This window comes from Crocodylus porosus, unplaced genomic scaffold (assembly GCF_001723895.1).
Source record: "Crocodylus porosus isolate Cpor-Errol unplaced genomic scaffold, CroPor_comp1, whole genome shotgun sequence".
Classification (NCBI taxonomy): Eukaryota; Metazoa; Chordata; order Crocodylia; family Crocodylidae; genus Crocodylus; species Crocodylus porosus.
Window position 1 is genome coordinate 57,736,114 of NW_017728943.1, and position 12,952 is coordinate 57,749,065.

Sequence of the window (12,952 nt, forward strand, 5' to 3'; positions counted from 1 at the left end):
GGGGCAGGTGGGGGATGGGGCTGGGCAGGGCAGTGATCAAGGGGGTTGGGGCAGCAGGCAGGGGAACGTGCTGGAACGCTGCCTGCCCTGCATGGGCATGCACGTGCTTCAGCACTGGGGTGAGTGCCAGCCATAGAGATGCTCTGGCAGGCTACTAGAGTGTCTCTGTGGAGGAGCCAGCCTCTGCTTGCCATGACCTGCCCAACTTTCTCCCCACTTTTCTTTTTTTAAACCCCTGCCCCTGCGCTGCAAATTTGCAGTGCAGGGAATGTTTTTTCATTCCCGCACATGCTTTGAGACGCTGCAAGTTGCACGTGCACACTCATGTGGATGAGCCCACAGGGTATGTCTACACATGAAATTAAGGCAAAGCAATAAAGTCTGGAGCTGTTTGAACGAGAGTAAACTGCTCCTGAGCGCAGCTTTTATGCATATGACTGGGACAGCAGCAGTCTGAGCCAGGGTGGAGCAGGCCCAAGCTGGCAGGGAGCACAGAGGGCCAGCTCTGGGCTTCAGATGACGGTGCTGGGCAGCAGAGAGACTGGCTGGGACACAAGAGTGTATAACCTGCAGAGCTGTGTGGTTAGGCAGCAGCCAGGAGTCTCGCCCCTGCCTGGTCACCATCTACATGTGCATTTCAGCCCAGTTAATTACTCTGCCATAAGACAGTACCGTCTGTGATGTGTGCCCAGCCACAGCAGAGTTAGTTTACTGAGACCTACGACAGTGAAGGTTTACTGCAGTTAATTACCCTATTCTGCAGTAAAGTGCGTCCATAGAGATTGGCATTAACTGAATTATATATTGTATATTTTATATAGCACATTTGAGACATCTAAGTCCCTTGCAAACATTCATGGTATGAATCTCTGCAGAACAAACAAGTTATCCAAGTCCCTATAACAGATTTAGACAGAACAAATACATTATTTCATATTCCTGTCATGTTTTGTAGCAAGCCTGCACTCCTCATGTACTTTATCAAGTAGCTAATAAATAAAACAATCCTAATAATAATGCAGTGATCTGCCACATTTCATCTATATCAGCCTACCTCTCCTGCTAGAGCAATCAATCATTCTCCCATTACACCATTGATTACATAAACTTTGACTTTGTTTCAAAAACAAAACAAAATGCACACTTGGCAGAAATTAAAGAACAGTTTAACATCCTATTTAGGGCACAATCTTGCATTTCTTGTGCCTGATGAACTCCCACTGACATTATACAAGTGCTAGTCCTGCTATGAATGTGCTTACCTTATTAATGAAGTAATAACCAAGGTTTTGAAAAACACTATTTATGTCCTAGCCCTCCCTCAAAAAAAGTAATTTCCTTTATGAAATGAAGAGCATAAACTCGTATCAGAACACAAAACTTACTGAAGAACAACTACTCTTGAGCAAATACATTCATATTACAAATAGAAGGCAAATAAATAGTAATCATATCTCTTGCATGACAACTCCATTCTAAATAGATACCATATGTAAAACGTACATAAACCAAAAAATAAAGTTGATGTATAGCAAAAAGTGAATAGGGCTCTTAAAATAATCCAGCTAGATGAGCAAGACAAAGAGGTTCCATAATTTCCAAGTGCTCCCTGGCCTGAAATCCTGCTACAAAGCAGACCCCAATACTATAAATAACTCTTTCACCTTGGTCAAGTTGATACTTACAAAGAGAAGGTCACGGACAAAGAGCACATTTTTCTTTTGTACCGTTTCTGGTTTACTGAGTCTAAAATATGGGATCATAAGAAACTGTTCTGTAATGCTCGTGTGCAGTAGCCTACTGATCTACACAATTAGGCAAATAATAAAAATGAAAATATTACTTTCTACATCATGACTTGCAAAAATCCTAGGAGTATAACAAGATACACTTCACAAGTATTCTATCATCTCTCTCCTGTTTTCTCATCACATCTAATATATGGTCTGCCTGTTTCTTAGGATAGGTTTTCACTTTTCCTCTGTTGTGGAAGGTGCCAAGCACACTAGTGAATGCCTACAGATACAGATGTGATATACTGGGTTTTTTGAACAGTCAAAGACCAAAATATATTTACCTTCTGTAAGCATGTCTGGTACATCTGCTTGATATCGAGGTCCCACTCGGATTTCTCCCTTGTCTGCTAAAAGCGTTTTCAGTGATGGATCATATACCAGTGAATAAAAAAAAGTATCCTAAAAAAAATACATTTGCAGTGGTATACTTAATGCTTTTCATTATTTCATTTTGCTTTAAACTTGCAATTTTTTTCATTTAAAAATTACAAAAACAAAAAAGTTTAAACTCTTACACCATAACACCCACCTTTAGCAAACTTCTATGCCCTCTTAATTAATCTTCATTTTAGGTAACATGCATGTTTCAGCAAGTAGGTATTGCCTCACTATTTAGAGGGCTGGTACATCTTTAAATACAATAAATTTCAGAAGAGTGAAAAATTGAAAATACAATGACCAACCATTTATCACCATAGTTTCATGGGCTTGACTGGAAACTTTTATTATTATTATTTTGTATTTATTTCTTTTTATCAATATTTCCTTGATAAAAGTTTTTTACAAAATAGTAGTACCAAACAACAAAAAACATCATCAGAGCCTGAACAGGATGTGAACTAAGTTGTCATTGGTGTGTCCTTGACTAGAAGAGCAGCTAAGCAAGATTTTAGAACCATTCTTACAATGCACTGGTTGTTCTGGTGTAAACATATGAACACACATTGATTTTAATACAGAAAACACTATTTGCTTCAGGCTAAAATGAAGAAATTCATGAAAAGGACACTTATCTGCCAAACATTTACACTGACATTTTTACAAATCTATTTTATTTTATTATTTTTAAAAAGCAACTAACATTGTTTGCCTAAAGAAAGTGTTGTCTATTTTGTTTTTGTGTGCAAGTGGCTTAAAATCATAATAAAAGAGGGGGAAATATTAAATTACTTTAATCTACAATAATTTGAAAAGTTACAGGAGATATTATCAATATTTTCAAGCGTCACATTTAACACTTAATATAATCTTTTAATTGTACTTTTCTCTGTTCATTTACTAAAATTCTACAGTAAAAAAAAATCTCATGATGGACTCCACATATCCCACTACTTAAGAATAAAAGATTTAGTCACGTGTTACCTCTTTATCAAGATATGACAACACGGATTCTGTCTCATTCAGAAGTGCAACACTGCATTTTCCCCTACACAAACAAAAAAAGAACTGTTGATTTTTTTTAAAAGCTAACAGTTTTCTTAAAGCTGGATATACAAAGAAGTATTTAATTTTCAAGCAAACTTAAGTGGTTAATATTTCAAATTGTAATTTGAAAATAAACTAAAAATGTGTATCTTCATAGATTTAAATAAAAATTAATATAAAAGCAACTAACCAAAATAGTGTATATGGACCTAAGCACTTGAAAGGAGATTTGGGATCATAGCTTCAGAATCAGAAAGGATAGAAAAGCTGTGAAAGAATACCATACATCAAAGCAAACCATAATTACAGTGAAATACATTTAACATTCAAAAGACATTTAAACATACATGACAAAAGATTAATTACTTTATTTGCAAAGTAGAAAGATGCGTTAATAGCCAAGGAAAATTAACTAATTTAGGTCAAAATTTATACTTTTTTCTCTACCTCCTATTTTATGTAGAACTCATATAATCCATAATGCCAATGAAATTGGTGAAAGTATATTGAAAATAGGCTTGTTTGCACTTCATTGTTATAATTTAAAAACCCAAGATTTTCCTAGGTTTTCCTATTCCTATCCCAAATCTTATTTGCATGTTTTATACCAAATCCCTGCTTAGCTTCCAAAATAACTATAAAAAAGATATTGAGCATTAATATATCTAGCAAGTTTTATTTCTGAAGTACTTAATGATAGCTATTGTTGCTTAAATTTTTTCTACAGAGCAAAGAGAAGCTAACAGAATGCACATACTAGGATCCATTAGCAAAATGCAACTGATGTGCAATTAGCAGAAGGCACACTGAAAAACCACAGGGATTGCCCTTGAGGCTACTATTACTGTATCTGTATGTAGCATAAAAAACAATACAGTCTGATGTGATATTATACTAAACATGACAAGCTAAAGCAGTATGCATTTTCTAAAAATAGTCAGATAGCTCTATTCCTGCTCCCTTGCTTCTGGCCATTCAACATTTCTTGAATCAAGACTTACGAAATGTTTATGAAATTTACATGTTTTTGTAGATCAGCTGAACAGGCCTTTAGGATGTCCCCTATTGAAAGTTAGGCATACAAGTTTAATTAGTTACAATACAGATGCTTTATATCAAGCAGTAAAAGAGAGTAAGGAATAACTGGAAGCCACTTCTCCAGCACTTGCATACACAAAATACTTCACTCTCCAAGGCCTATCTCTATGAAACATTGCTTCCTAGGTTAAGAAAACTCCATCTAAAGCCTCAGCAAACAGAAAACGTTCTTCAACTGACTTGAGAAAAATATTAGAAGGGACAGAAATGATGGATCTTTGCTAGTTCTTCCTGAGATTTCAGGGCTTTATTAAAAATGACTAAAATGGATATGACATTATGAGGGTTGTTTAAATTAGAGCATGAATTATGGAAGGGTGCCTCATACCAAGGGAAGAACCACAAAAAAGGGGCAATAGCTAACTATGCAAACTTAGGGCTGCAGAGACAATAAACAACCTGAGGTACTGAGTCCACAATTCAGGATCTGCCAAAGACATTAATCAAATTAAGTCTTGGTTAGACAGCAATAAGCAAACATTCTCTGAAGTCAGCTACTGATAAGATCACTTTATCTTCACCTCTCAAAATACTCTTCTCCCTCTTACCTCTTTACCGCGCCACCATCTACACTTCATACTTTCCTTCAAACCGATTTATTTTGAATTCTTACATGTATTTACTGAATTTTTGAGATCCAGTATTTTTCGTTTCCACACTACTCTCCCACCCAGGCATCCTCAAACAAGTTTCTGGAGCCTATTATAATATGCATATTATTATTATATTATAATTATTATTATTATATTATATTATATAATGATAAGAATATATCATTCAGAAGCAACTTTTACAGATAGCCCTGTAGAGGAAGGAGACAAAGATGAGTCAATCCTGATTTACTAATGTATCCAATGACACAATCCCGGTCTACTAATGCATTCAAAATCATTACGACTTCTAAGCCATTGTCAATAACTGTTTGCACTAAAATGAGGCTCGTAAACATACAATCCCCATTTGCTTGTTTAGATCACTCTAAAATTAGCAGAATCATAAACATTACCACAAAAGGATCTGTGAGATGATAGAGTTTGTCAATGCTCACAGTAAATTTTTAGGGTTTTTAGGGTTTTTTCCTTGCTTAGATTTTTTTTTTAATTTGTGGTTTTTCTACTTCCTTTGGAACACCATTTCCCAGCCTAAAACACCAAATTAATATTACATTTTCTTTCCACAGTCAACCTTTCTTCTGTTGCATTTTTCTCCATTACTATTTACCACTAGGGGCACATACAGACATAACACTTAGACCAGTCTAAGTGACTGGAAATTAGTCTAAACTCATAACTAGACAGAAGTCTGGTGCACACAGATGGGTCTAAAAAATGGCACAAGCTGCCTAAGATAGACCTGGTGAGAGGTACGCTCAATTCAGATTGATTTAGGTTAGACTGATGTATCGAACTTCTGTACTGATTTCCTTTAGGTTCAAGTTAGACTGCTGTCCTCCGGCATCCCAGCCTCCTTTGTGGCCCCACTACCCCTCCAATACAGGGAGGCACACTAACACTCGACCCATACTCAACTGCTCCGGCCAGGTGCCTAGCAGGCCCCACCCTTGGCTCTCCCAACAGCAAGCCAGCACAGCCCCTCTCCCCAGCTCTGTGTCCTGCCTCCAGCCATGTGTCAGCCACAAGCAGGCAGCATGGAGAAAGGAAGCATCTGTGTCCCCTGCACAAGCCCCTGGAACTCGGCACCCCAGGCCATGCCCCCACACGCCATAACAAAGCACCACGCGATATACATGCAGATGCTAACACTGAGCCCAAGAGAGCCCCTGCACTCAGGCACAGGCCCATAAACCTGACCCTGTTACCCATACACTCAGCCAAGGTCCTGGAGTACTAAGGCCAGGGGAAGGAGAAGAGGAGAGAAGTGGCTGACATTGAGCATCCAAGCCAGAGCAAACAGGCAGATGACTCGGGAAACTTCAGGAGCAGGTAGAACATGACCAGATGCCTCGGTGTTGCAGATTGGGGGCACTGGAAATTTCCAAACTGGGGTGTGAAGTGTTGCCAGCACCATAGGGTATCTGCTAGAAGCCACTGAAAACTTTGAGGTCATGGAGGTAGCCTGGCCAGTGGAGCCCCAGTCACTGTGGAGCATGGGTCACACCCAGCTGTGGTGAGAGGGAAAATATTGCTTGTTCAGTTTGACTAATGAGGAAGGAAACCAGATAGATACATATGCACACCTACTGTTCCTTCCATCCATCCACCTCTCCATTCCCTCCCTTGCAGTCAGACCCCTCACCCACCCAGATACCAAGGCCCCAAAGGTGGACCGCAAAATAACACACCCCATCCTCCTACACTATCTAACCCAGTCAGTCACACAACTGGGGTGATAGTGAGACGAGGGAACTTGCTGACTTCCCAGGCAAGGAGGAGATCCAGCACCAGCTCCACAAAGGGCACCACAACAGGAACATGTTCAAGCACACTGCCCAACAGATGTGAGCGCAGGGCCACTGCATGGGTGCAGTGCCGGACAAAGACAAAACGAATAAAGATCCAGTACAAGCGTGTGTATGACACCAGCAAACAGTTTGGGGCCAGGAGGCAGAGTATGCCCTTCTATGAGGAGCTATCAACCTTCCTCACCACAAACAGGGCTATCACCACCCCACATACCTAGAGTATCACAAGAGAACCAGGAGTTGCTGGCACCACAGACCCCTCCAGGGGAGGTAGCAGAGAGGCCCCATGAGGACAGGACAACCGGGTGCCTAGGATCAGGACCGGTGACCACTGCAGGCCACCCCCATGTCACAACCCTCTCCCAGGCTTTTGTGACGGAGAAGCCCACAAGAGTGGGGGCAGGGGCCAATGCAAGGATGAAAGGACATAAGGTCCCACTGTGACCGCTCAATGTGCAGGGCCCCAGGCTCCTAATTGTTTGAGATGTTTGTTTCAGCATTGGGCAGACCGGTCACCTCCTCCCCTTCCCTCCCTCCTTTCTTGGTCCACAGCCAAGGTGCCCAGCCTTGGGCAGTTAGCAGCCCATCTCCCATTCTGTGGGAATGTAAATCTGCCTCATTCACACTTCCCTGCCAGATCTCTCTGGGCCATTTCAGCTACACAGATAAGATGAGCTTTCTCCCACCTGGCCAGTGTACTGTGTAGGGCTTCATGAACCACAGCAGGGGGGGAAAGCCAAGTACTCAATGAGGGGAGGGATGACAATGACACCAATTACAAAACTGGGGACTTCAGGAGCATAGTGCCTGCTCTTCATCATCTCAGGGAGCCAGGAGTTGGAAAAGACGTGGGCATCATGGGCACTGCCCAGACAGCCAATTAATGTGTGGGTGAAGTGACCCTAGTGGTCAACAACTCTCTGTAGGATAATGGAGAAGTAGCTTTTGTGGTTGATGAACAGGCAGAGGTTTGGGATGTGGGTGCCATCCAAAGCCCCATGCAGCTGGGGAAGCCCATGCAGCAAAGCTGGCAACAACCTCCTGTGGGTTGACAAGGTGGATAAAGCAGTTAGCCAGGACATTTTGGATAACCAGGCATACCTCCCAGACAATCTCTCTGGCCATGGACTTGCCCAAGCTGAACTGGATGGCGACAGTGGAGACTACTGAGGGTAACCAATTTCATGATGTCAATGGCCACCCAGTTCTCCAAAGTGAGGGGTGGCTGTATGCTGGTTTAGCCAGGCAACAATGTCCATGAAAGTGACTCAGTGCATTCAGAAGGTCTGGAGCCTCTGTTCATACTCCCATGTGCTCAGGACAATCTATTCCCACCAGTCACTGCTGGTGGCATGGGCCCAGAACTGGCACATGATGGTCTGGAGATGAAGTACCCTAACATCTATGGCATCCTGGGTGGCAGAGGGTTGGGTGCATGCTTGCCTATGCCCAGCAGCCAATCTGGGGTGGCCCAAGTGCTCAGAAGTCTCTGGCAGCCAGGGAGTCCACAGAGCATGCTGGGAGGCATGCAGGAGCAGCCCTGCCACCCCCCAAAAGGGTAAACATGTACACCATCTACTCCCAGTCTAAACTAGGCCACTTAGAGAAAACACCCAATTTAGATCCATTCTCCTCTGGCTTTTGACTGTCTCTACATGGCCTAGGATAACCACTAGCAGTTTACCCTATACAACAGTCAATCTATAAGGTGCATCTCTACTCTGCTTTCTGCCCAACTTCAGATTTCATAGTAATATATGATCTGCATTTCAAAGTTTTGTGGCATAGCTACACTGAATAATAGGCTTAGGGGAAAAAAAGTGTGCACATGCGTGCACACTCACAGAAACCCTAGTGAACACGGATACGACAGAAAATTGCTGTGTAGATGAAACTATGTTAACTGAAGAGTGATTTTGCTGGATTTTGCTGGATTATATTAGAAATATAACTTGGGGAAGTGGTGTTCCTACACTGACAGAAAAACTCCTTCTGCTCTTCATGTTGCATTTACTTTAAGAGCTTTTTCCAGCATATAGCTATGCACAGCATCTGCCACCACAGCTGTGCACAGCTATCCTCCATAGTTATACTGGTGGAGGCTTCCTAGTATAGACAAGTCATAACAGAAATTCCTCCTCATCCTTTGGATTTACAGTGGCAGAACAATACATTCATCCAGAAGACCCCTCAAATTGGCTCTTACCCAAACAACACATCTCTTCATTACTCGAGTTCCCTGACCTCACATCAGTCCTGTAGGAATACTTGTCACTAACTTTTCATCAACTAGCTAAAGAAGCTATCTACTATAATATAGATTGTGAAACCTAACTAACATCTTGGCCAAAAACATGATAAATGAAACTGAAACATTTCTGATTCATTAAATACCTCCTGAAATTTGTGACCCAATCCTGTCCCCTGCTTTTAAGCAGCTAAACTAGTAATGGAGCACCTGGTTTTCTTCCTCATCAGTCAAACTGAATAAGCAACATTCGCAAGACCCTTGGAAAAATCTTCACAACACAGTAGGAAGTCTGAAGAAATGGATGTAAGAGGGGAAAAGGTGACAACCACAGAGACAAGATATTTTAATGAAACTGGCTATTATATGGGTACAGTTACATTTAACAAACATTTGGTAACTGATAATTTAAAAGGGACTAAAACCTAATTTCTGATTTTCCTAATAAAATTTGCATTGTGTTCTCTCAAGGGTCAAGGCTGCGTGTTTCTCTCTGTCCTCACTGCAGTTATTCTTTAACCTACAAAATACAAGCAGTACACACATGACTGCTGGAAAACAACCACAACCCTGCTTTACAATTTAAGCCATGCCCCTAAATGTTTTTCCATACTCCCTCCCCAACCAAAGTTTCTTCTCTCTCTACTTCTGAACCCGCTTACATTGATTTTTTAAAGTGCAAGGCCAGGCTTTGTACAATCAAGGCCACTTAATCTATTTTAGCTCAGTACTTAGCTGAAATCACTGAACACCTCCTTCTGACTAATGAAACAGACCCCAGGAGATACAGCATAGCTAGTACTGCTGAGTAAAGGGAAACATAGGGCAGTTCAAATCCTTAGATAATGGTCTAGATTCATTTTAACTTTGAAAACACAGAAGAGGAATGAAATTAACAAATAAAGAGAAAGACTTGTTTAACCAAATTTCTTATATATCTTTCTACTATACAATACAGTCACATCTTAAGTGTATTTAACTTACATGATTTGAACTATACGTGCTTGGCTGCTGGGGCTGGCCGCCGCATGCCGGACAGGGTATGGCGCATAGTGCGGCACTGCATGGTACTGCCTGCACACACTGGCATGGCTGGGGGGCTGGGGGGCTCACACCCAGCTGGCTCCCCTGGTGGGACGAGGCAGCGGAGGACAAGAGGGGCGAGGAGTGCGTGCAGAAGGCACAGCTGTTGCACTGCACACACGGGCTGGGGTGTGTGGTGCCACGCCCGCCTTGTTCAAGCCTTTTGGCGGTGGCAGCTGCCAAAGCCCGGCGATTTCAACTATACACACTGTCTTTGGAACATAACCCCCACGTAAGATGCGACTGTACTGTACTACAATTTGGCTCAAATCTCAGAATTACTGTTCATGTTAGTTTCCTCTGTTAAAAACAAGGACAAAATTGTCAAGCACAGAGATTCCAAATAAAAAATAATATAACGAAGAAAGTAATCAAAAAAGGCTATTTTCTGATTTATTATTCATGTTAAAAAATTAGAAACAATTGCGTTGTTCAATTTTATGGTGAAAATTCTACATACAGCAAGGTATAAATGCAAAATGTAATTATTGATATAAGCAAGTACAACACTACCATTTTCTGTTAATGATTAATTTCATTCTTCCATAGTTTGTCTGTGTATAGGTTGTAATTTCAGATCCATTTTATGATTTCTATAGGGCTTGCTATGCTAAAAAGTTAACAGGAGTAATGCAGAGGTGTGAACTGAGAGCACAACACCTATTTCTGAACAACCCCATGAGTGGACACTTGCACTTTGGAATGCTTGTTCCAGAATAAGAGAGGGAGTTTTCAGGAACAATGATTTCTGCAGACAAGTCTTTAATCCTCAAAGGACTCAATAGGCTACCTCACACAGTATACACTCCCTTTCTGAAAGAAGCTGCAACATTAACAAAGAGGTCATTAATATTTAAATGACTACCAAGACAACAAGCATACTAAAGAAGATGCCTGCGCTTGAAGATTCCAGTTATTCTGGGGAAAATGAAAAGAGCTAGTTTTAGAGTAAGGGAAAATTCTGAAAAGAATAAAGAAACACAGGATATTGCAGGCCTTTAAGAAACGGAAACTGAGAGGAAACCAAAAAGGGCAAGGAAGAGAAGAAAACCTAACTGCAGATCAGCTAAAGTTGCAAGAAGCTAGCTATATAGGTCAGAGAGAAGACTCCACATGTTACAGAAGAAGACTGACAAGGAGAAGTGAAGTCCAGGAGAAGGGTCTGGAACCCTAAGGCTAAGTACAGACAGTCAAAAATCCTGAGGCTGAAATGATTCAGACTTTGCAGGTTACTTGAAGCTGCAGAGATTAAACTGAGAAACAACTGGACAGACATTTACTTTTGATTCAGGCAATGTAGCCACATACATTTGCTCAGGCTAGAAGCCAGGAGGTGCTAAAGAACAGCTCTCTAGCACATAGCCAGCATAGACTGTGTGTTTGCTTCCTCATCTTGCTGCCCCTGAGGTCTCTGGGATTTGCAGTCCAGAATCATAGTAGCAGGACTCTGCAGGGTTGCTTATCACTTTCTCTTCCTGCTTTCAGGTACTTCTGGGATTTGTAGTCCAGAGTCACAGCCAGAAGTAAGTTTAGCAGGGTAAGGCAGCTCTGTATTTAGGAGCCTTAACCACCCTTGGCCCCAGACCCCAGCTGGGGTTTGCCTTGGGGTGGAGGGAGGGGAAGCAGTCCCTGCTTCCCACCCCCCCAACCCTTCTCAGCTGGAACAGACAGCGCACCACAGCCCAGGGCTGTAAAGCATGCTGGGGTGCTTGAACTTGAACCAGGAAGGGGTCTGGGACAGAAGTTTCGTAAACCAGTTTGATCCAAATCAGTTAAGTCTGCTAATACATTCAATCAGGTTTATCTTAAACCAGTTTCAGCCATTTTTGAAACTGGTTTATGTGCAATGAACAGGTTTAAACCAGTTTATGTGCAACTTCTGTCCCTAGCCCAGATGAGACAATAACCCAATACCAAAGAATACTCAAGAGGAAAAAGAGGCAGGGAAAGGCATACAAAGGTTTTCTAATCTGTTCAGATCAGCAGGATCCTTCTTAAGGGAAAATGTGACTGATTTAAAAATCTTTCCACAAAAACATAGCATCCTGGAGTGTATCCAGGAGGTAAGCCCAACTTATAGAGTTATATATGCCCATTAGCTGTGCAAAGCTACTTCAAACCCCTCAAAATAAGAGCAGCTGCTGTCAGTAGACCCTGTGGTTCATGGACAAGATTTGCACAAGACACGTTTGGCATTCATGTAAAATTACAGGAACACAGGACAAAAAGTGACATCCCCAAATCCAATCCCCTGCTCTCATGTACAACATGCCATGTTAATTTTTAAAAATGTAGCAAGCTTCATCTTAAAACTAGGCAGTTTATCTGCCCCAACAACTCTGGGGAATCCTAGGAAATAATAGAGCCATTTCATACACCGCTACTAAGATTCTCATAGCGTGTGCTATTTGGTCATGCATGTTCAAGTACCTAGGGTTGCCATACATCCAAGTTTTCCCGTTCATGTCCTCTTTTGGACCCTTGCCCTCATGTCTGAGCAGGTTTTTGAAACATGAGCAAATGTCTTAGTTTTTGCTTTGCCTCTGCTTTCCCAGGCTGCTGCTTGGTGCTAGGAGCAGCAGGCAAGGCGACTGGCTGTCAGGGGTCACATGGTCTGAGTACAGGCCCCAGCAAACTCCCAGGTAAGAGAGACAGATTGTGTGCGTGTGTGTGCGTATTGTGTGGACAGCAGGGCTAGGGGGCAGGGGTTGTGGATTGGGAGTGAGGGGCACTGGCAGTGCTGGAGGGGCAGGGAGCTGTGGGTCAGGAGTGAGTGCACAGGCAGAGGGAGAAAAAATTACTGGGGTGGGGACTGAGCACATGCACACCCTCACAGCAGGTAAATCTGTGGGGGAAGGGGTAGGAGGAGGGGAAAGGGCC

The 12,952-nt window shown here is 42.1% G+C and overlaps 1 protein-coding gene across 1 annotated transcript in view; it reads right to left on the reverse strand.

Moving 5' to 3' along the window:
- MTA3 (metastasis associated 1 family member 3) overlaps positions 1–12,952 on the reverse strand; it is a 163,671-nt gene that overhangs the window by 88,017 nt on the left and 62,702 nt on the right. Inside the window, exons 4-5 of the mRNA XM_019549403.1 lie at positions 3,159–3,222; positions 2,078–2,195 (exon numbers count right to left, since the gene is read on the reverse strand). Of these exons, the coding sequence (XP_019404948.1) occupies positions 2,078–2,195; positions 3,159–3,222 (182 nt within the window). The remainder of the gene's footprint in view (positions 1–2,077; positions 2,196–3,158; positions 3,223–12,952) is intronic.